Source organism: Lissotriton vulgaris, chromosome 3_2 (genome assembly GCF_964263255.1).
Source record: "Lissotriton vulgaris chromosome 3_2, aLisVul1.2, whole genome shotgun sequence".
NCBI lineage: Eukaryota > Metazoa > Chordata > Amphibia > Caudata > Salamandridae > Lissotriton > Lissotriton vulgaris.
Genome location: NC_141690.1, coordinates 292,959,356 through 292,984,340, shown reverse-complemented (window position 1 = coordinate 292,984,340; position 24,985 = coordinate 292,959,356). Strand labels below are relative to the sequence as shown.

At 46.8% G+C, this 24,985-nt stretch overlaps 1 protein-coding gene across 1 annotated transcript in view; it reads right to left on the bottom strand.

Moving 5' to 3' along the window:
* Positions 1–24,985, bottom strand: part of LOC147725734 (uncharacterized) — a 421,410-nt gene that overhangs the window by 31,131 nt on the left and 365,294 nt on the right. Inside the window, exons 11-12 of the mRNA XM_086964424.1 lie at positions 23,635–23,717; positions 19,781–19,879 (exon numbers count right to left, since the gene is read on the bottom strand). Of these exons, the coding sequence (XP_086820550.1) occupies positions 19,781–19,879; positions 23,635–23,717 (182 nt within the window). The remainder of the gene's footprint in view (positions 1–19,780; positions 19,880–23,634; positions 23,718–24,985) is intronic.

The following is a 24,985-nucleotide window of genomic DNA, read 5'->3' as shown; positions in this document are numbered from 1 at the left end:
GCATCACCACAAACTGGTAGTGCCAGTAGCAGCTGTCAAGTCAAATGTGCTCAGAATCTTGGCTGAGGTCAAAGTATCTATAAGCTCATCTGCCCTTGGAATTGGATGAGCATCTGTCCTAGTGACTGCATTGAGACCCCTGTAGTCAACACAAAACCTCATTTCTCTCTTGCCACCATGGGTGTGAGGTATGGGGACTAAGACTACTGGATAGCCCAAGGGCTATCTGAGGGTTCAATAACTCCCAATTCTAACATCTTCTGGACTTCAGTCCTGATGTAGTCCCTGACATGATCAGGTTATCTATAAATCTTATTTTTAACAGGCAGACTGTCCCCAGTGTCCACTTCATGAGTGCACCAGGTAATCTGACTTGGAGTCAGTGAGAACATATGTCTAAACTGGTATAGAACTTGTCTGTAATCAGTTTGTTGCTAGTCAGTGAGGCTGCCTGCCAAGGCTACTCCATCTGCTGAACCATCATTAGGGTTCTATGAGAGCAGGTCAGTGAGTGGATCACTCTCTTCCCCCTGTCCATCGTCAGTAGCTATGACTAAGCCCATGTCTGCCCTGTCAACATATGATTTGAGCCTGTTGACATGGACCTCTCTGTGGGGGCTCCTGTGAGTTCCAAGGTCCACTAGATAGGTGACCTCTCCCTTCTGCTCAATTAGGGTATGAGGGCCACTCCACTTGTCTTGGAAGGCTACTGGGGCCACAGGCTCCAACACCCATACTTTCCGCCCTGGCTGGTAAACAGTCAGCACCACCTTTTAGTCATGCCAGGCCTTTTGCAATTCCTAGCGAGCCTCAAGATCTTTAGTTGCCTTCTTCATGTACTCAGCCATCCTGGAGCGGAGACAAAGAACATAGTCCAAAATATCCTGTTTAGGGGGTTTGAGAGGTAACTCCCATCCCTCCTTCACTAAGCACAATGGACCCCTAACTGGATGTCAAACAGAAGTTCAAATGGGCTGTAACCAACCCCCTTCTGTGGAACCTCTCTGTAGGAAAATAGAAGGCAAGGCAAAAGTATGGCCCATCTGCGCCTAAGCTTTTCTGTGAGACCTTTAATCATGCCCTTTAGGGTTTTTTGAATCTCTCAACTAAACCTTTGCATTGTGGGTGATACGGGGTGGTAGATTTATAATTCACTCCACACTACTTCCACATAGCAGTTAAGTAACTAGACATGAAGTTTGCATCTCTGTCTGATACTACTCCCTTAGGAAAACCCACCATGGAAAAGATTCCCAGGACGGCCCTTGCCACCACAGGAGCTGTGGTGGTCCTACGTGGGATTGCCTCTGGATACCTAGTGGCATGGTCCAGCACCACCAGACCAGTATAAATCTGTGCCCAGATTAACCCTGGGCGGACAACTACGCTACGCTTTGAAGTTTGCATAGTTTGTGGTACTTTGTGGTACGCAAACTGCACGTGGCACAGTGCAAAATCGCGTAGCGTAGAGTAGCTGGCATTTTATGCTCGCTTGCGGTTCTCAACGTCAATGTGGAACCCCGAGCTAGCAAAATGACATCTCAGCGAGACTTTTTCCTCATTTGCGATCAGATCAGCAACATCAAGTTGCTGATTGCGAGCGAGGAAAATAAACCTCCCGACGAGATTCTTAACGCGGGGAGGTCAGGTTTCTCATTGCGAGTGGTCGCGCATGATCGCTACCGCTCGCAATAAGAAACTACCAGTCCATATTGAGAAAGCTGCCGCTCGAGTAAAAATCTACTCGAGCGGCAGAAAACGACAGCTTGCACTGTGCGAGATGCCGTTTTCAATGATTGCACAGTGCGAACAAGCATCTGGCACTGTGCAATCATCCCGAACAGTGTACTAGGCAGTTCGCGTGGTGATACGCGTATCTCGCGTAGTGCGAAATGCACTTCGCGCAGTTACGCGTAGTGCTACTACGCGAACTACGCCCAGGGTTAGCCCAGATGCTGTTTGGGGATCCATGGTGCCAACAATGGCAATCCCTACCCTTTCAAAGGGAACCCCTACCACAGGTAATGGTATCAGGGGGGCCTTTGTTGTTCCACCTGCCTTACCACTGGCTTGACAGGTGACACAGGAGCGACAAAGCTTCTTTGTATCTTCAGACATGTGGGGCCAATGAAAGTGAGGGACAATTCTGTCCCAGGTCTTGTTTTGGTCTAGGTGACCTGCTAAAGGGATGTCATGTGCTAGTGTCAATAGGGAGCCCCTAAACTTCAGAGGTATAACCAACCTCCTGGAAGCACCAGGCTTGGGGTCTCTACTCTCTGAGTAAAGGAGTCCATCATCCCAGTAGATCCTATGGGACCCACTAGCACTCCCAGCAGCCTCAGCAACAGCATGTTGTCTGAGGGGTTCAAGAGAAGGTCAGCTCAGCTGCTCCTGACTCAGCTCTGCCCTGGAAGGGCCCCCTGTCCCCAAGAACTCAACCTGATCAGGTTCAAGCTCCTCTGGAATCAGTTCCTTCATCAGGACTGGGATCATCTCCCTCAAGAGACTGATCTGTATTCTGAGTCAGGGGGAAGACCCTGCCTTACCCCTCCTGCTCCTTTTCTTGGAAGGTGCCTGGTCCATTTTTCCAGGATCCAGGACCTTTTCAGTGGATGACATTTTTGCCTGTGACCTGGTCATAGCAAACACATCTGCAGGGATGCCCAACATTTCTGCATGAGTCCTGAGCTCCACTTCAGCCAAAGCTGAAGTTTCTAAATCATTGCACAACAAGCATTCAACAGGGAGGTCTGCACTTACCACAACCTTCTTGAGGCCAGTTACCCCTCCCCAGGAGAAATTAACAACTGCCAGGGCATGGTCAGTCCTGACATTGCTAGCATTAATCACTTGGTACATCTCCCAGAGTATGATTTGCTCAGGAGCCGCCACATCTTTCTTTTGTCACCATTGTGATGCTTGCTCCTGTGTCCCTGAATGCTAAATCCTCTTTTCCATTTATCAAATGCTGATGTCTGTATTTTCCCATATTGCTGGGACTCACAAAGGAGGACATATCCATGCCTCCATCACAGATCAGTACAGCCTGGGTTGGAACTCTGACTAGGCCAGAGTTCATCTCAGAACCCACGGTTAACCCTACTACACCCTTATTCTGATTACCACCACTTGGAGCTGAACTAGGGGGAGCAGTTGCCTTACGGGCAATGGTGGCTGAAGTTGAGTCTTTGGACTTGGTACAATCACGTGTCCAATGGGTTTTCTGTTTACAGATTTTACACCATGGTTTCTTTTGTCTTTCCCTTGTTGGATTGTGACTCCCCAACAGATGCAGATTTTTGGGGCATGTGAGAAGACTTCTGGTCTTTACCCTTTTCCCCACCCTTATCAGATTTTTAGAATCTTGCTTCTTGGAGTCCCCATGGTTCTGAACCTTCTGCCTCACCCTGGTTCTGACCCATCTGTCTGTCTTCTGACCCAATTCTTGGGGAGAGGTCAGATCAGAGTCCACCAGGTACTGATGCAACATCTTGTTTTGACAATTATTAAGGATCTGCTCCCTCATAATTAGGTTGTACAATCCTTTAAAATCACACACCTTACTGCCAAGTAACCATCCCTCCAGAGCCCTAGTAGCACAATCTACAAAGTCAACCCAGTCCTGAGTCTGAGCCTTTTGGGTATCTCTGAACTTTATCCTGTATTGTTCAATGGCTAGGCCAAAACCATCAATCAGAGCACTCTTCAAGACACTGTAATTATCAGCATCCTCTTCTCTTACAGTGAGGAGCTTGTCTTGGCCTTTGTCACTTTGCAGGCCCTCTCAAGTGCAGTTATCCATTTGTGAATGTCATCCCCACTCTGGTAGGGAGGGACATCTGTGTTCATGTTCCTGTGGTCATGAGTATGTTATCTACCTCTAGGGACACTGTAGTTGCCACCATGGGGCCTAGACCCTCTCTTCTTGAAGCTCTCTTGAGCTCCAGGGATTCCCTGTCTAAGGCCAGCTGCTCTCTCTTGATCCTAAGCTTAGCTTCTTCAAACTAAAGCAGTCTCCCCCACCCAACCTTCCTGCCTCATCAGACCATGGGGTCTTTCTGAGGTCATCTAAAAGCAATACCTTTATGTGGCTTTGGGTTTCCCTGTCTTCAATTTCCCAGATGCACACATGTTCCTCAATTCTGGAAATGGGACATAGTCATACTTAGATAATCTAGAGTCACTGGCATCAGCCTTTGAAGACATACTAGTGTGGTGTCTGCACCTACCTACTCTAGTGGGACTACTAAATTCTCTCTTGAGTTGGAGAAAGTGTGTGCTAGATCCTTGCCGTACCCAACTCTAAGTTCAGTAGAACTTACTATATTCTAAACTTATTTTTATGTACCTATGTACCTACCTATAGTGGTTTTCAGTTTATCACTCAAATGAGATTTTCTGGTAAAGCAGTAGCAAGCTTGAATCCCACCGCTGCACACCAATGTGAGAAGTTGGCCTGGCATATGCTGTCCACTAGTTATAGTGGGCACCCTGCACCAGTCCAAACAACCTTTATTTGTGATAGGTTTAAGACAACCTTTATTGAAAGCTATCCTAGTGGTAGCTATGGAGAGCAGCCTTCAGGCTAAAGCCTTGAAGGAGTGTAAAGCAGCTTGGTTTACCAGATTATAACCTCTTGAATGACCAAATGAAAGGGGAACCACACAAGGTATATTTAAAATATATGTATTTATTACTAAACACTCTCTACTCACCTCTTTATGAGATTAGAGAACAAGATACACATTATCAGCACAACAGAACTTCAGTAAATAGCACAATATACAATGGACCCCAGGGGGAGACCAAACCATATATTAAGAAAGTGGTATAAGAACCACGACTTGACTAGACACAGTGCCTCAAGCACGTAGAATCGCTGGGACCCCAAGGAACCACCCAAGGTAGTGACAGAGGGGACCCACGAGGGATGCCTGCAGTGTGAGAACACAGCCACGAGCTCCGTACAATCCTATGGGAAAGTCACAGTTAGAATATTAAAGATTAAGGACAATTCAGAGAGGACTTGGTGCAAACCCTATCAGACTTAGAAGGTTCTAAGGCCAGCACCCATGTGAGCACCGGAGTACTCGTGTTACCTCACCCAGGGAAGCCGGGCGCATAGGTGCTAAATGGTGTTGGGAATCGTCGCTGTTTTCAATGGCGAGTTGCTGCAAAGTGCTGCTGCTGTGGAGAAGAAAAGCATCTGGTGTGATCCAAGCCTGGATCGGAGATGTGAAGAACCTGAAACCAGACGAGACAGAGTCTGGGTCACTTCAGGTTGGGTGTTTCAGGTGCGATAAGGTAAAGCTTGACTCCGCTGCCACGGGGGCCAGGAGATGTTGATGGCAACCAGAGTCTGCAGGTGAGCTGTCCCAAGAAGGATGTCGAGTGCGGGGGTGTGTGTCGGTGTCCGGATAGGAGACCTTCAAGCCTTGGCAACAGCTACCCATGCTGTGTCAGTAAAAAGGCTTCTGGATGGACCAGCAAAGTTCAGGTGACTCCCCAAGCGATGGAGAGCCAGGGCACATCTGGAGCAACCAGGTAAGCTCAGTCAGAGTTAAAGAACCCTTCTTAGGGACCCACAAGTGGACGGAAAAGGGATCGCGAAGGGACCTCGAGAGGAATCACTAAATACCAGCCTGCGGGTCACTCGTGGAGTGTAGGTCAGTAATCTTCAGTGGAATCACTGCTCGGGGTCTGGACTACAAGTAGCCCAATGCACAGCCTCAAGGATCACCAGGAAGCATATGCAGCTGCAAATGGTCACGGTGTCCAGGGGTTCAGGTTGCAGGGTCCCCACAAGGACTTTGGATCTCTGGTTTGCTGAGAGCACGGATCAGCCTTGGGAAAGTTTGGAAACCCACCTCCTATGTTTCAAAGTCTTCAAAGTCCTTCCTTGAGTGTCTCAGTGGGTCTGTGAGTGGGTGTGTGAGTCTCTGAGTGGATGCATGTGTGTGTGTGTGAGTGAGTCTCTAAGTGAGTCTGTGAATATGTGTGTGAGTCTCTCAGTGGGGCTGTGAGCGGGTGAATGAGTGCTTGAATGGAAGTGTGAGTGGGTGCATGAATGGGTCTGTGAGTAGGCACTTGAGTATATGAGTGGGTCTGTCAGTGGGTACGCAGTAAAATAACGTAGGGGCACATGGGAGTAGTTACTCATGCAAGCTCCCCTTGTGAAGGTCCTCGTGTCCAGCTCACCTGCAGTCCACTACACTCTGTGCCTCTTCTGCTCATTTACTACTTGTTCTTCTGCATCTTCTCTCCTCGCTCCTGCCCTCTGTTTTGCCTCTTTCTGCTTGTTCTGCCCATTATTTTGACTCTTTCTGCTCGCTCCTGGCCTTAATTCTGCCTTCCCCGCTTGTTTCTGACCTCTATTTTGCCTCTTGCTGCTCCTTTGTGACCTCTTTACTGCCTCTTTCTGCTCATTCTTACCTTTATTCTGCCTCTTTCTGCTCATTCTTACCTTTATTCTGCCTCTTTCTGCTGTTTCTGACCTCCATTTTGCTTGTTTCTGCTGGTTTCTGACACTTATTCTGCCTCTTTCTGCTAAATTATTACCTTTATTTTGCCTCTTTCTGCTCGTTTCTCACCTTTATTTTGCCTCTTTCTGCTCATTTCTGACCTTTCCTCTGCTTTTTTTGACACGTTTCTGTCCATTATTCTGCCTCTTTCTGCTTGTTTCTCACCTTTCTTCTCTTTCTTCTCATTTCTGACCTATATTCTGCCTCTTTCTCCTTGTTTCTCACCACTATTATGCCCCATTCTGCTTGTTTCTCACCTTTATTTTGCCTCTTTCTGCTCATTGCTGACCTCTATTCTGCCTCTTTGTGCTTGTTTCTCACCTTTCTTCTCTTTCTTCTCATTTCTGACCTATATTCTGCCTCTTTCTCCTTGTTTCTCACCACTATTATGCCCAATTCTGCTTGTTTCTCACCTTTATTTTGCCTCTTTCTGCTCATTGCTGACCTCTATTCTGCCTCTTTGTGCTTGTTTCTCACCTTTATTTTGCCTCTTTCTGCTCATTGCTGACCTCTATTCTGCCTCTTTGTGCTTGTTTCTCACCTTTATTTTGCCTCTTTCTCCTCATTGCTGACCTCTATTCTGCCTCTTTGTGCTTGTTTCTCACCTTTATTTTGCCTCTTTCTGCTCATTGCTGACCTCTATTCTGCCTCTTTGTGCTTGTTTCTCACCTTTATTTTGCCTCTTTCTCCTCATTGCTGACCTCTATTCTGCCTCTTTGTGCTTGTTTCTCACCTTTATTTTGCCTCTTTCTGCTCATTGCTGACCTCTATTCTGCCTCTTTGTGCTTGTTTCTCACCTTTATTTTGCCTCTTTCTCCTCATTGCTGACCTCTATTCTGCTTCTTTCTGCTCATTTCTGACCTTTATTTTGCCTCTTTCTGTTTTTTGCCACAAGGCCCCCGCAGTCCCAGTCGGTTCCCCATCTCCTGAGTGAGCTGGCATTGCTGCTGCTTAGAGGGAGCTGCTGGAAAGGCAGCTCCCTTTATGCAGGAACAACTGTTTCGTCTCTTTCCTTGCCTGCATGTCTACGAGTAGAAAAAGAGATGAAACCTCCACTTCCAGTGGGCGGGAGCACTTTGACAACTCTTGCTTGCTGGAAGCGGAGAGTTTGCTTTAGCTTGGCACAATCTGTGAGCTTTGGTCAAGCTAGAGCAGACAGCTATGTCCAGGAGGTGGGCACCACAGGACATAGCAGGACCCCAGGGCCATGTATAGCTGTAGGAAGGGGGCAGCGCGGCCTCCCTTCTTTAATTTTCAAGGGCCTGCCCTGGGGACGTGGTGGTTCCCAGGGCAGAGAACATCCTGGCAGGGGAGTCGATCGGACCCCCTCCTTCTAAAAAAATAGAAAGTCCTGGGGAGGTGGTGGTCCCTGGGGTGCCGGGGCGTGTGGCCCGCTCCAAATTAAACTTAGCCCCGGGAAGATGGTCGTCCCCTGGACTAAGGGTAGTCTGCGAGCCCCACTCCTCATTTCTTTGTATTTAGCCCCTGTCAGGTGGTGGTCTTCTAGGTTTTAGGGGTCTGAGCAGCACCCAAGCATCATTAAAAGTAAGCCCCGGGGTGGTGTTGGTCACTGTGATATAATTACGCCCAAAGACGAGGCCTCCGTCACCCTCATGTCCCTTGGACCTGGCCTACCCAGGGGGCTATAATCTAAATAAGTGCAAGAGGCCACACTTTTTTTTTTTATTTCACAGCGGATTCGCGGCTCCGAGTTTTATTTGGGCAGTCAGACTCACAGTGGGACCTCGGGACTACAGTTAGGAGGGCAGTGTGTTCCTTCTCTGCCCTCTTTTCTTTATTTTAATGTTTTTGTGAGACTCGGCTGAAGCTGAGTACCAAAATGGCTTCCAACACTTCCTGGTTGAAATGTTGGCAGACAATCAGATTCCAGCATGGAGACTGTTGGATCCTTGGAGGATCTGCATCCCTATTTATACAAAAAAAATTGATATCACCAAAACTACTGAACAGATTTACACCAAATAACAAGCAAGCATTTACAATGCAATGGTCTTGACATTATTAAAGGTAGAGCTATTGGCATTGCTCATGACAATTTTTTTCATTTTTAAAAAAAAGATAAATTAATGGTATTGTCATTTACAATGGCAATAGGTGAGCAGTAGAGAGTATTCGCGGACACAGAGCCATTCACACACACACAGACAGAGCCGCGCACACACACACAGAGTCGCGCACACACACACACACACAGAGCCACACACACACACACACAGACAGAGCCACGCACACACACACACAGACAGAGTCACGCACACACACACAGACAGTGCCACACACACACACAGACAGAGCCACGCACACACACAGACAGAGCCACTCACACACACAGACAGAGCCACGCGCACACACACAGACAGAGCCACGCACACACACAGACAGAGCCACGCACACACACAGACAGAGCCACGCACACACAAGGAGGGAGCTGAAAAACATGTTCTCTTGTGAAGTGCTTAATGAAAAAAAAAATGTAATTCACTAAAAGAGCAGTGGACGGATACAGGTAAACCAATCAAAACCATGTTAAAGAGGTTATTCTCAAGCAAGGGAGTTGCCAGCAAATTAAAATAACCCCCACTTTGATCCAAACCTCTGATGGTACCATGTAAGCAAAGCAAGTTTTATGTTTTTCCTCAATTAGATTGTGTGAACAGAAAAAAAAAAGAGAAAGAAAAAAAAAACAGTAACCTTGGGAGCAGGTATCCCTCTATCAATTGTGTATAGCACACTGTTTGAACTGCAGTGGACCAAGTAGACTCCGGAATTACTCATGTAAAGACTTGTTAAGCGTAGTCTGATATGTTTCGGCAATCATACGGCAGGCATTCCATGTCCAAGGGGTGGGGGGTAGCAACTGGGAGACTTAAGACACACACCAGGAGCTTAGCATAGACAGGAATAGAGCGCGTGACAACGGCCAGAGTCCATTGGATCATATCTGCATCGACAATAGCACACCCTATCCCACGAGACCTCTCATCTTACATAACCCATGGTCATCTAATCAGCACATGCCATGGGCACATCCATATGTACACCGCTGTCCACTAGTGTATACAGTCTGTGCATCCCTCCCAAAAGCTCAGACCTCATAGTCAATCACCATCCAAGCAGTATAGTCAGCACATCACTAGGTATGGGTATTAGTCAACCTCAGCAGTGGGGCCCTCCAGTTCCAACAGTCCTACAACCATGTTCGCATCACGTCGGCTCCCGGCCTCCGAGGGGTCGGACCTAGCTAACAGATAACCTCTCAGTGGATCCCATATGTCCTTGGCCCTGCTGCTAAATGGCTGCATATCTGCATATATTGTATTCTGATCCTGACAGTATGTGAGATCCGTTAACCAGTCCTTAAATTTCGGGGCTCTTCCCCTCCCCCACCTGCATGCCACCCTGCGTTTAGCCAGTAATAATGCGATACCAACAAACTTCCTAATCACTTTAGGCACCGGCATGGTATAGCCTAATAACATGGTGAGTGGATCATTGTCAAGCGTTGCGCCCATCATCTCTTGGAGAGCCGAGTGGACCTGTGACCAGTAATCATATATTATGGGGCAGCTCCAGGCTAAGTGCAAAAAACCTGCCTCATCCGCACCGCACCGTTCGCATCTCGCATGATCCGATAACCCAAACCTCATTTTCTTCACCGGCGTGTAATATATCCTCTGTAGGAATTTATAATGTATGATTTTCAGTCTACAACTGGATGATATAGTGGCAGTGAGGCCACAACAGTATGCCCACTCCTCTTCAGTGATACCGCCACCTACATCAGTGCTCCACTGCACGAGCGCCTTGCTCTCCTTGTGTTCACACTGACCGCGAATACTGCCATAAAGGTGCGAGACCAGGTGACGGCCATCTGATGACGCCACCATACCACGCAATGCCAGCACCACATCAGGTTTGTGTGGAAACCGCGGTAGCAAGCTGCGCAGCCCCTGCCGCAACCTAACGTAATAGAAAAGGTCCAGTGGCGTAGCTTGGTGACCCAGGAAGAATTGCTCCCGCGTTTTAAACTGGCCGTTCAAGAAAAGATTGCCCCAGGTGTATACTTTCAGGCTTTTGCATAGCGCGCAGAAACCACCCTCCTGTAGCAGTGAAAGATCCGGATGATAAACTAATGGCAAATTTGGTGCATACAAAAAAGCAACTGGTAGCAATTGCAGTATTCAATTCCACGCATCAATCGTGCATGTCACCGTAGTGGCCGGCGTTTCGACAGCTCCCACGGGGTCGTAAATCATGCCCTGCAGGGGAAGTGGCCAAACAATTCAGTCCTCTACCGCAAGTTGCGGTATGAACGGCGTAGGCACTATCCAATGATAAGCATAGTGCGCCTGAGCGCTAAGGTAATATACCCAAAAATCGGGTACGTCAAATCCCCCCTTGATATACGGCAGTGTGATTACAGACCATGCCAGTCTAGGCTGCTTCCCACCCCAGAACAATCGTAGAAGTTCCGATCTCAACGTCTTAAAGAAAAAGGTGCCCGGGTAATAAGGGAAATTCTGAAACAAATACAAAAAGCGAGGCAGGACAACCATCTTAATTAGCGAGGCCCTACCAGCCATAGACAGTGGCAGCGGTATCCACCGCGTTACATCCTCCGCCAGCTTAGTGATGGCAGTGCCATAATTCAAACGCAGTGTGTGTGACATCTTTCTCAACAGATACCTGGATACCTAAATATCGGAGGTCTGAATCACACCACTCAAGCGGGTAGTCCAGAGAAAAGCGAGTCACAGCCGGAGTCAGGGGGAAGAACTGCGACTTCCTCCAATTTATTTGTATACCAGATAATCTACCAAAAACCAAAAATTCCCGGAGCAGCGGGTTCAGGTTAACCTGCTGATCCACCACATACAACGTTAAATCGTCGGCATAGAGCGACACATCTATCTGGCGCTGAAAGCATTTAAAGGCGCTCTGTTTGTGCAATTGCCGTATGCGACACGTCAGGGGCTCGATAGCAATCGCGAAGAGCAGTGAGGACAGCAGGCATCCTTGTCTTGTGCCCCTGGACAACGATATGGGATCCGAAAGCTCTCCATTGATTAGAACCCTCGCCAGTGGATCGGTATAGAGTAACCGTATCCATGCAATAAATATTTTCGGGAATACCATTCTGCTCAGTACCACGAACAGGTAGTTCCACTCAACCGAATCGAACGCCTTGGTAGCATCAAGGAACACAGCAGCAACCGGCAAGCTAGGCGCAATCGTTTGAATCAGGGAAAAAAGGGTAAGCAAATTATGGGTAGTAGATCTGCCCGGGACAAAGCCCGCCTGATCTGGAAGCACTAATCTGGTCATGAGCAATGAAAGCCTGGTCGCGAGAACCTTCGCAAGTATCTTAGCATCACAGTTGATAAGGGAAAGAGGTCGGTACGAATCGCACTCCATGGGGTCTTTTCCCGGTTTCAGAAGGGATGTTATGACCACCTCTCTCATAGATCCTGGCAATATTCCTACTTCCAGCGACTCCTCGAAGACCTCCTTCAATACAGGGGCCATCGTGTCGATATAGCACTTATAAAATTCAGCCGGCAGTCCGTCCAGTCCGGTTGCTTTATAATTATGGAGGGACATTATAGCATCTCGAATTTCATCAAGTTCAAAGGGGGCGCAAAGAAACTGTCTATGGGTGTCGCTCGACCAACATAGCGCCACATTATGGAGGGACATTATAGCATCTCGAATTTCATCAAGTTCAAAGGGGGCGCAAAGAAACTGTCTATGAGTGTCGGTCAACCAACATAGCGCCACATCATCCAAGAACTCCTCATAGCGCATCTCCCCAGCACGCTGCGTAGTGTATAACCTCTCATAGAGGGCTGTGAAAAGGTTCAGAATGCCTCTAGTGTCCTGACACGGCGTGCCATCCGGCGTGTGCAATTCTATAACATGAGTGTTGCATCGCGGGTGTCTGGTAACCTCTGCCAAAGCCCGCCCAGGCCTCTCACCCTCACAATACCGTCTGGCCTGCCAATTCTTACCCCTGAATTTAGCCTCTCTAGCCGCCTCTTCTTCATATTGTGTAAGCCTATCCCGGAACTCCTATTGGAAAGGCCCCATCGATTCCCAAACCATTCTAAATTCAAGCTCCTTCAGCTCTCGTTCCAGCCTCGTTATGGTGTTCCGAATGACCCTCAACACCCCAAAGCTCTTTGAGATACAGTAGCATCTGATCGTCACTTTAAACGCTTCCCATATAGTGTCAACGCTGTCCACCGATCCTCTGTTTCGCAGGAAAAAATCCACTATCTCCTCCCCTAACTCCGTTTTAAACACTATATCTAATAAGACCGTGGGCTGCATACGCCATGTAGAAGGTGCTCTACCATATCCGGGAAGGGAGACCTGTACCAGAACCGGGCAGTGGTCTGAGTAAGTCCTCGGGAGATGGGCAACCCCCGAATCCCCGAGGCAGGAGGCAGTAATCAAGCCTAGCCCAGGTGTTGGCATATGTAGTGAAATGCGTCCCTTCCCTGAGCCCAGCATGGACAAATATCCAGCTATCAATCAAGCCCCCTTCGTCTATTATACCCTGTAACGCATCCCGAGCTTGCCTGTTATACTGAGGGCAACCGTCAGACCTATCTAGACCGGGGTCCATGGAAACATTGAAGTCTCCACCCCAAATAATATGCATGGAGCCTATAACCAGCATCTTAGCCCACAGGTTCGTGAAGAAGGTAGGTGTATCTACATTTGGAGCATAGCAATTCACTAAGGTGACCGTGTCCGTACCGAGCCTTCCCCACACTAAAACATAGCGACCCTCTGGATCAGTCTGTTCCCCCAGCAGTACAAACGGCACCGTCTTTTTAATTAAGATTGCGGCACCTCTGGCGTATGCAGAGTATGAAGAAAAGCTTCTAACCTTTGCCCATCTACTACCGAACGTGTATGTGGACCGCGGTCCAAAATGGGTCTCCTGTAACATTGCAATCTGTATATGGTGTTGTTCCAGATACGCCACCACTTTCCTGCCTTTCCTGGCATCGTTCAACCCTCTTATATTCCAGGACAAAACAGAAATCCTAGCATCACGCTCATCACCCGCCATCACGTCTCCAATCCATACATGTCAAATGCAGTACAGTCCGGAGCAGCACTCTCCCAACAAAAACACGCACTTTCGCAGTCTCCAATATCCGTGTCCAACAGTGTGCATACAGCAGAGTTCGCAAAACATTTTCCAATGGAATCCTCCAACCACTCCTCCCTACAAAAAAGCAAACCCCCCTCCCAGTCCCCTCCTTGTTGACTTTCCCCAACTATGTCAGCCCGACCCCCCCCCCGGCTCCTCCCTCCCCATCCCAGTAGCCTCGAAGAAAACCAATCCGCAACACCCTTCTCGAAGCAGCAACCTTACACAATTCCTGCCAAGAACACCCAGGCTCGGCCTTGATACTGCATACCAGGAAATAGATCTCTATGCAGAGCCCTGCTCCTCCCCCCTCCCACTGAAGCCTCCCCAACTGGCCAGCATCCCCACCCCACCCACCTCCCTCCACCGCAGGCAAACAACCCAACAGCTGCAGTACAAAGAACATTGTCAGTGGGGTATTCCCTATACAGGTCATCTGAGGTACACACATTTCCACCCCCTACTCCACGCCCTCCGTCCTGGACAGCCTCACACGGGCATTGTGAAGGAAGGGGGTGGTGCCTGGCATACTTTACCACCAATTGTCCAATACCCGTCCATGGTATTCTAGATCAGCTGAAGCGCCATCTCACAGCAGGAGACCTCCCACGGGCTCCTCAGTGGAGAGCCAGTAGTCACCAAAGCAATCCAACAGACGTAGCAAGGTCTCACTGATCATCGGGCATGTTTTGATCCTCCTCACGTCCTTCATCATCATCTCTATGATGACCAGCTCGGTCACGTCGCAGTGTCTTCAGGAAATCTTCCACCTGCTGCGGATTCAAGAAGAAATGCTGTTTCGCTTGATGGGTCCCTCTCAGCTTCGCTGGATACAACAGTGCATAGTCAATTTGTAACTCACTGAGTTTTTTCTTAACGTCAAGAAACTTACGCCGCTGCTCCTGCACGATAGGCGTGAAATCCGGATAGATGGAGAAGCTGACACCGTCACACGTCAGATTCTGGTTGGTTCGTGCTGCCCGAAGTGCAGTATCCCGGTCCCGGTAATTCAAGAGTCTTGCAATGATCGGTCTTGGCGGGGCCCCGGGTTTAGGCCGCGGGCCCAGCGAGCGATGTGCACGCTCCACAATGAACTGTTTGGAGAATGCCTCTACTCCTATTGCCGCCAGTAGGATCTTCTCCACATTGTACTCTATACGCCCTGTGTTGGTGGACTCCGGCACGCCAATCACGCGGATGTTATTGCGTCTGCTGCGGGCTTCCGACTCCTCATTTTTCGCAGCTATTACTCTTAGGAAATTATCCATCCTCGATAGTCGGTGGCGTGGGAGGCTGTGGTGTCGTCATTGTCGGAGACCCTCCTCTCTACTTCGTAATGCGTTCCTCATGGACGTCCATCTTCTGCGCGATAGCATCCATCCTGGTAGACAACCGATCAACCTTATCTACTATCGTAGCAAACCCCTGTTTCATTTCTTGCAGTATCAACTGCATGTCCCGTGTAGTTGAACTGGAGCTCGCCCCCGGTGTAGATGGGCCCTGAGCCCCCCCAGTATCCGACGCCGCACGCAGCCCTTTTTTGTCGTAGAGGCGGATTAAAAGGTCAGTTTGGGTTGCCGGTTGTCCTGTCTACCCATTATGGGTCTCCTGTAGGGGCCTGCAGCGGCCGAAGAAGGTATCTTATCACTGCTTCTTCGAGATTGACAGGAGCCCTTATACATGAGCTCAGGCCAGTGCCTTGGACGAGCAGCTAGGAGCGTCCCCGGATTCTCTGGTCCTTGATGACGGAAGCCAGTGAGACTGCAGCCCTGCGTGCCCAACCAGGGAGTGGGATCCCAGCTCTTTGCGGCCTACGATCGCGGCCACGTGCGCAGCACTAATCACCAATATGGACGCGGCCAGTATAGTCAACTGCCAATCAGCAAGACAATCAGCACAGCGACATCCGCAGACCGAGAGCGGCACTTGGCATAAAGGCAAGGAGCATCAATCAGAGCTGGCCGCGCATTTGCCCCATATTTCACCCACTTCTCGGCCGCAGTGTCCCACCATGCGCTGTTCCATCCGTCCAGTCCCAATCCTCCTGCAGGGGCGTGCTATCTATCACCAAATAGGAGCGTTAATCCCCACCGCAGTCACAATTTGGGTCCCCAGCCGTCCTCCACAAAGCTCCTGGCACGGGCAATAACAAAAAAGGGATAACAGGCACCTGTGTCAGACTCAGATATAGTGTCTCATTCCAGTGATCGTCCTTGTATGGCACACCGTAGCCACATGGGTCACAGTTCAATCCCGCCAGGCCAATGTAGTATTTCCCAGGGGGGAGGCTCTACTCCTATAGCCCAGGCGGACTTATATCACTTTCAAATTTCCACCCTTCAGCCGCCCAGTCCGCTGTGGCTTTGCACTTCAGGCATAAAATCAGTCCGACCATGAACCTCCTTCCCAGCGCCTATCATGAGAGAGTCCCAGTGGAGTCTAGGCCCACAAAGCACCATGAGCAGCCATGCGACACTTCCTCCCAGGCCTCAGTCACGCCGCACACAATCTTCCTACCGACACGGGCTGCCCGCTCACGCCGTCCCGTGAAAGACCACAATCCTCGCACACAGTCTGCGGGGGGCCACGTCACGCTCTCGCCCCCATCGACCTTCTCCGCAGGTCCGTCGGGCCTCGGGGGCTTGATACCGCCGACTACGTCTCCAACGCCCCCCTGGGCGGTCCGGCCAGCAGAGGCCCCCGCAGATTGTACCTCACCTCTGCTTCCGAGGGAGAGTCGCCTTTCTTCCGCTCACTGCCCGATTATGCTCTGGCACAGCTCTGCTGATTCAGAAACATTCGAGAGGGCTCCTCATCAGCCCCGATGTACACCATACACCGCAGGCATATCCGGCTTCCCAGCCATCGCTGTCCTCTGTCACTCGTCTCCGCCACTAGCTGGCCCTCGTCTCCACAGGTGTAAACGTCAGCAAGGGGCACCGTTCCACTTCTCCGCTGCTTCAGACTCCGCAGCGGTCCCGATACGTAGGATTCCTCCGGAGTGCCGTCCAGCGCGGCCTGCACCCCTCGTGGTATGCCACGACCTACCGTGCGACACGCCTCCCAGGAGCGTACACCGGCGAGCTCCAGTGTCCGTCTCGGCTATCTCTCTTTCTGCCTATATCTCAGGCATGCCGCCTCGGAGAGACACCAAACTTTCCACGAGTGTGCCTCTAAATGTCCTCCGCATGTACAATCAGTTTTTGTACGGGTTGGTGATGGTGAATGCAGGATAAATTTAGGATAAACCAGCCAGGCTGCAGGAGCCTCACAGCAGTGCGGCCATGCTGCGTGTGCGCCCTCTAGCGCCTCTAAGGCAGTATTCTCCCTTACCTGAAAGTTATTTTTTTTAACTGACAATCCATATTCATAAGTACTGTGTCCAAAAACCTAGGTGGCGGGTGGCTGATGGAGTTGAAACACAGTCCATCCTTTATAAAACACCACAGGCACACTCGTCTGATAGTGGTGCTCAACCAAAGCGTGGCATTAACCTGAACTTCCAGTACTGGTACTCTGCCCACGTACCCACTTCTTACATGCAGCACCTGGCTGAGTTATTTGTGCTGGAAACAGCTCTCTCTGCTGGAGCACCACCATACCTTACCACAGAGCAGTCGTGGACTCTGTTGGGAAATCAGCACATCAATCCTGACCGGCACAACAACCTACTTCAGCGGTAGTGAGACAGGCATTCCCAAGGTGTATAATCTTAGCAAGCAATGAATGCTTCAAGCTGCGCAAATGCCATTTCCCACATGAAGCATCATCCTTCAACATTCCACGTCATTCCAGTACATCCACACAGCACCATACATACATCTTAAAACTACACAATCCGTTGTGTGTCGGGTCGGATGCCCCGCACTCAGCCCTACTCTACACACACTAACATGTGCTGCATCAATACCTACATACGACTGGCAGAGTCCAGCCACCGCCCTGCATCTGTCGCGCTGCACAGATAAACAACTGTTGATATATTTGACTCCAATGCAGAAATCCTGGCTGCCGTGTCATTTAAGACAGGCACGCATCTTTTTATCGTCATCCTGCTACTATAATGCTTCTTGTAATTGACGTTGATATGCCACTGCTGTTCCCACGTTTCACGTCTCTACCAGGACAGGTCCCACCAACAGGGTCTGGACCCCGAAAGCTTTACTGTCATCTTTCTAATGTCGACAAAATGGGTACCAAAGAGAATGTGGGAGGCATTAATCGATGTAAGCATTCGGAGACAATTCAGCCTGCACTGAGAGTCATTGTGCGCTCGCAGCTCGCTGCATGCTTAACAGTTAACACCAAAACCCAACACTGCCAGTGCCCTCCCGTGGCTTCGATTATAGCAGAGGGTCACACAGTTCTACAGACTCCAGTTTCACCAGAGGGCTGGCAAATATCTGTAAAGCAGCCCTGGACAACACAAACATGTGCAGACGCACCCGACGTACCTGGCGCAAGGTGATGCTGAACACATAGCAGGCTGTCCTGCAGTGCGGCCCAGGAGCAAGCAATGGGCTGAGCCCTGCTGGGGGCCGTCCTCCGGGCGACTGGCGGGACGCCTCAGAAGCCACAAGCGCCGGTACTTTAACGACTGGCGTGTGAAAGCAGTGGGGAAGGCCACCCCATCCACCTGAGAGCCGGGCCTCCACTGGAAGCTGGGCTGAGTCGGGGTGAGGCTGCACACGACGACAGCCGAGCTGCGCCAGCCTGCAAGAATGAGGCGTGGGCATGGAGGGCTGCGGTGAGAGCGAGGAAGGAGGGAGAGAAGGCACGACAGGCGCTCTTGAGCGAGTGTGGGAGGCAGACCTGAGCGAGGGACAGGCAGCAGAGCAGCGTGTGCGCCGACAGGCAGAGAACAGGCAGGGTGACCGGGGCAATGCTTCTGTGTGTAACAGACTGGACATATGGGGCGGAGGGGGTGGGGGAATTTGCTGCTGCTCGGATAAGCAACGCCGCATGAGGGGGGCGAATGACATACGATACAAAGGAGTACTCCTTGTTAGACATACAGGGCGTGGGGATGGAAGGACACGCGCACTCCGTGGTTCTTGAACCTCCCTCCGCTTACAGGGTGTGACAGGTACTTCAGAGCGAGATGCCAGGCGAAGACGGGTCTGTGCATTGGACGCGGTTGGGCAGAAATGGCTGCTGCAAAGCTCCGAAATTTTCGGAATCGGGGGCGTGTTTTTTGGTGAGTGACGGATGACGTAGAAAGAACCTAAATAACACGCCCCTGAATCCGAAAAAGACGGGGCTTAAAGGGAGTGACACCCCTCTCCTCCAATGGCTGTCCAGCATTTACGAGGCCAGCCAATGGAGAAGAGGGGCGGGTTCCAAGCCCCTTCTAAGAAACATTAAATCTTTGGGCTCCGCCCACACTGCTTACGCCGTGCGACGGAGTCCTCGACCTAAAAAGTGTTCTTTCTGTGCCAAGATTTACCTTTCTGTCAAGTTTGACGAAATTACGTCCAATGGTTCGGGCTGTAGCCGCGTCTAAAAATCTTTAAGGAAATTACATTGGAAACACACTTTTTTTATCTCAGCCCCTACTTGACAGATCTGCCCAAAACATTCCATATACAAGAAGAAAAAACAGCACACTTCTTGGGGAAAATTTTGTGAAGATTTATCAAATAGCGCAAAAGATAAAGGCAAGCAAAAAAATTCTTTTCCTATGGAAACATGCTCCAAATGCCAGTAGGTAATAAATGCAAACACATATTTTGTGTTAATTAAGTAAGTATGTATTTATATTTCATATTAAATATTAGTGGAATATACTTAATTTACATTTAATTTAATGTATATATTAAAATATAAAACATTTGCTACTTTAAACTCTATATTAAAAAATCATTATGTTTGGACAATATTAGTGTTAACAATATTTTTTTCCGATATGTTCTCACCATTGTATGTATAGGAGCACGGTAGTTTGGTAAAATATATTTTTGACACAATATATTTGTCAACAACCTTGTTTACCACAATATTGTGTCAGTGATCCGCTGTTGACACCCCCTACCTGAGCAAAGCAGTGATTCAGACATGCTGTTGGAACCTCTACCTGATTTTCTCTGTTGTGGTAGTTCTGCTGCAGGTTCAAGTGCTCTCCAAGAAGGGACTCCACCTCTGTCCTTCTGACCCCACTCGATACTTCAGCGTCCTGCATTTGGGAAAGCAGAGAAGGCTGGTTACATTCGACCCTGTAAATGCCACTTATATATGAATCCATAGTGTACACATATCTACCTTTATTTTGTTGTGTCAGCTTATAGACATACGCCATACAATATGCTGCATACAGTAACACAATTCTCGTTATAGGCATAAATACATTAAAATTAATTCTAAAGTTTAACCCCTTGTATGCTCATGACGAACTGAGCTTGTCATGGCATACAGAGCTCGGGTGCTCATGACAAGCTCAGCTCGTCATGAGCCCCACTTACGGGGGGAGCGCTAGCGCTCCCCCCGTGGGTGCCCGATCTAATTCTTTATTACAGGGAAGGCAGGGGAAGACCTTTTAAATTAAAGATTTTTAAATCGGGCCAATGTACTGGGGAGTGGCCCCTTGGGCAAAGGTCACTTCCATGGGGGCCATTTAAGGGAGCCCAGTTTTTAAAATATAGTTTTGGGGAGCGACCCCTTATGCCAGGGTTGCTCCCTTTTTGGGGGCCTGTAATTTTTCTTTGTTTGCCCCCCGGGGGGCTGTTTTAAAGGTGTTGAACTCGGATGGTGGAGTGAGCTAAAGAATGATGATGGATTAATACCAGATTACTTGATGGGGGTGAGAGTTAGATTTGCTGAAGCGCTCCGTCCAACATCCCTTTTGATATCACCCTGAGGGGCAGTTTGGCATATTTTTTTTTGTTTTTTTTGAAGGGCCTGTAGCCCACCAAGTTTTTTTTTTAATGGTGGTGTGTCGCCTTTGGACATGGGTTACTCCTCTTTATGGGAGGATAATTGTGACCCTTTCTGCCCTCTTTGGGTGGCAGAGTAGCAGTATGTTTTTAGGCCCATCTGCTCCCAAGGGGGCAGAAGCCTTTAGACACTAGATTTCTTTTTTAATTTTCATGTTGGGGGGGTGGCCTTAAGGGGTGAATATTTAATATAAAGGATCTATGACAGAATTTGGACAGACAGAATTTCGACCTACACAAATATCGGCGTAATTATATCGATAGCAAAAATATCGACGCCCTATGTACAACATGGTAAGTACCAAAATATCGAAAAATTAATATCGATGTTAAAAATATCGTTGTTAAATATATCGATTTTTTTAAAATTTAAAATAACATTAAAAAAACTGTAAATAATACTTATTAATTACTTAAACATATTTAAATATATGTAATAATTGTTAAAAAAATAATAATACATATTTAATAAAAAAATAAAATGATAAATCATATATAATATATAATTACTTAACAATAATTACTATTCCCACTCCAGTGGGTGCAACAGTAGGGAAAACTGACCCTGAACACTAAAAATACCCCTTTACCCAAAAACCTAAAACTGACCCTGAACCCTAAAAATACCCCTTTACCCATAAACTGAAAACTGACCCTGAACCCTAAAAATACCCCTTTACCAAAGAACTGAAAACTGACCCTGAACCCTAAAAATACCCCTTTACCAAAGAACTGAAAACTGACCCTGAACCCAAAAAATACCCCTTTACCCAAAAACTGAAAACTGACCCTGAACCCTAAAAATACCCCTTTACCCAAAAACTGAAAACTACTGACCCTGAACCCTAAAAATACCCCTTTACCCAAAAACGGAAAACTGACCCTGAACCCTAAAAATACCCCTTTACCAAAGAACTGAAAACTGACCCTGAACCCTAAAAATACCCCTTTACCCAAAAACTGAAAACTGACCCTGAACCCTAAAAATACCCCTTTACCCAAAATTAATTAATATTACAAATAAATTACTTCCCACCCTATTCCCCTATAAACCCACAACCCGCTCCAGTAGTAAAACATATAATTTAGTTAAAAATATACATAAATTATCAATTAATTAATCAATGAATCAATTAAAATAAATCATTGCCAATTAATATTTAATTGCAAAATTAATTAATCATTGAAAAATAATTATTTAATTACAAATAAATTACTTCCCACCCTATTCTTCTATAAACCCACAACCCGCTGTGGTAGTAAAACATATTATTTACTTTTATATATTTTTAAATTATAAAAACATATTAAACACATATTATAACAATTAATTTAAATACTTAACTAATATTTCTAACACATATTAGTAAATCGAAATTACTTACATCGATATATATGCTATCGATATTAGTAATTTCGATATTATTTACCTTAGGGTCGATATTCTGGCCATCGATATTCTGGACATCGATATTCTGTCCCATCGATATTAGCAACTCGATATAAGTGTAGGTCGAAATTAAAAACTCGATATTTTGACTGTTTACCTAATATAAACTCTTAGGCCCACCTACCCCTTAGCTTGGATGGTGGTTTGGTGCATTGTTTGCATATGTGATTGTAATGTTTTTCCTCCTTTTTTTCTAGGGTAATTCTTTTGATTCCTGTTTGTGGTTTCGTCAGTGGTTGTTGTGCAGTTTTGCGTACTTGCAGTTTTTTGGTAAGTAAAATATTTGTGTTGTATTTGCTCAAAATGAGTAATATTGTAATGTAGGATTTAACTTTTTTGTAAGTAGTCTCATAGTGGCAGCATATTTAGTTAGTGTTTTGAGCAAGAAAATCTTTGTGATGTGTTTTGCATTGTCTAATGTGCAATAGTGGGTTATTGTTGATCCATACTTTGTCTGTGCAGAGTATGTGGTGTAACTGCTTCTTGCGAGTGGTATTGTTTTGCAGTGCATAGCTATTTTTGATAAAGGTGTATTTTGTTCATTGCTTATTTTACATAGTGTTTGTTGTTGTTGACTTGGGTGACAAGTTACCTTTATTACTAATCATTATGGCTAGCCGTGGAATGACTGCTCAGCAGGTGGTTGGTATGCTTCTTGAATCTTCCTCTGAGCCGGATTATGAGACTGACAGTGCGTCTGAGGGAGAGAAGGGGGGGAAGATTCTGGCAGTGAGTTTTCTCTCCACATGGAATCATCGGATGATGAAGGTTCTCTCAGTGCAGATAAAGGGCCTGTTTTAGAGGTGGACACTGCTGTGCCGATGGTGCAAGAGGCATCTGGATTGCAGGCTGAGGCTGCTAGGCTTCCTACTGGAAGTGTTGGACTCTGGGTTGATACTAAAATGGTGCAGCCAGGGTTGTCTGCCTTTAGCGGTGATGCAGGGTGTAGAGTGGATTGTGAACATTTTTTGATTATACAGTATTTTCAGTTATTTATGGTGATGTGTTTTTGGGTGAGATTGTTGAGCAGACTAATTTGTATACTGAACAGTTTTTGAGGGACAACAGTGACAAACTTAGGCCCCACTCTAGAGCTACCCGTTGGACTCCCACAAATCTGGAAGAGCTGAAGAAGTGCCTCATTTCAAAGCTGGCTGGTTTATTTATATCAGACTGGACCAATGGTGAAAACTGTATATTGAAATAGATCGCTGAGTGATCAGTCCATGGGAGGCGAACCGTGTTAGTGGGTGTAAAATCAAAATTTGTGTCAAAAAATGCCAACAAGTGTATGGCCCGCAGAATGTGTGGGACCCAACACCTTTTGTTGAAAACCATAACCTGCTAGATTATCAAGCAGCTGACTAGTATCCGAGTTGCTGTTGAGTTCCAAATGATAGTTAAAATCCCCCAAAATAATGTGTGAATTGGAATCTATACACGCTTCTAGCAAAATCTGTAGTGCCTGAGAGAAAGTGGCTCTAGGGCCCGGCAGCCTATAAAGAAGTATTCCATGTAGGATTGGAGAGGTTGTCCTGCTTGCCTTACCATGACATCCTTCAGCACCGCCAGGAGGTCACACAGAATCTGTTCTTTCTCAATCTTCACTTTCACGTTGCCTGTGAGGAGACCTGGGCACAGAGGAGAGAGCGCTGATTAAAATGAGGACAGTGCTGTCACTACAAACCCACAGCACAGAGGACCTATAAGGAAGTGCCTTCAGGGAGATGCATTTAACAATTAAACACAGAGGTGAACAAGCCTTTCTTTTTTAGTTCAGACTAGTTTCATAATTTTGTAAATAACATATAGACAGTACAAAAATAGTACAATAAAAGTACCAAATAAGAACATGAAGATTATCATCATCCGTAACATTATAACAGGTACATTATAATATAAAATCTTATAACATCTATGACAAAAATTGAAAAGGGACAGGAAAGAAACAATTATACAAATGATATTAATAGTCATAAAATAGAGCTATAATAAATAGAATCCTTACAAAATGATCTATACCAAACTTAGCTAATACAAAAAAAAACATTTAAGTAGATAAATAATTGTCAATAGATTTCCAGACTAAAAAAAAGGTAAATAATTGAAATAAATGAGAAATAAGTTCTGATTGGAATTCCTTGTAAAATTCTGCTGGAATGCCACCAGGTCTTGGGGATTTTTTTGGTTTAAGAGATTTAATAGCTAATTGAATTTCATCTTCAGTGATGGGCAGATACAGTTTACGTTTAGTTAAAGGGGAAATTTTGGGTAATGCACATGTAGATAAGAAGGTATCAATTAAATAAGAATCATCAAAATTAGGTTTATTATATAGAGTAGTGTAAAAATGTAGGAAGTCATTAACAATTTCGTGTTGTGAGATGGCAAATTTTCCATTAGGACCATGAATGGAATTTATTAGGGATTTATCTTGTATATTACATAGATGATTAGCCAAAAGCCATCCCGATCTATTAGCATTGAAACAAAATTTGGTTTTAGATTTGGAGAATTAAATACCAGCTCTTTTGCTAAGAATGGAATTAAATTCATATCTAAGTTTTATAGTTTCAACCTGTACTGTGGATAATTAGAAGTAATAAACAGCCTTTTAAATTTTGCAATTTGTTTGTCTAGTTGATTAATTTGTAAATTAAAAATCTTGTTTTCATGTGCAATGAGAAAAATGGAAATTCCTCTAATATAAGCTTTAAAAGCATCCCATCTATTCACCATGGATGTAGAAGTCAAGTCAAGTCAAGTCATAACATTTATATAGCGCACTACATACCCAGAGGGTTTCAAGGCGCTTAGGAAGGGGAGGAGGATTATTTGTCAAATATCCACGTTTTAAGCTGCTTTCTGAAGGCTAGGTGATTCTGGTTGAGGCGAAGGT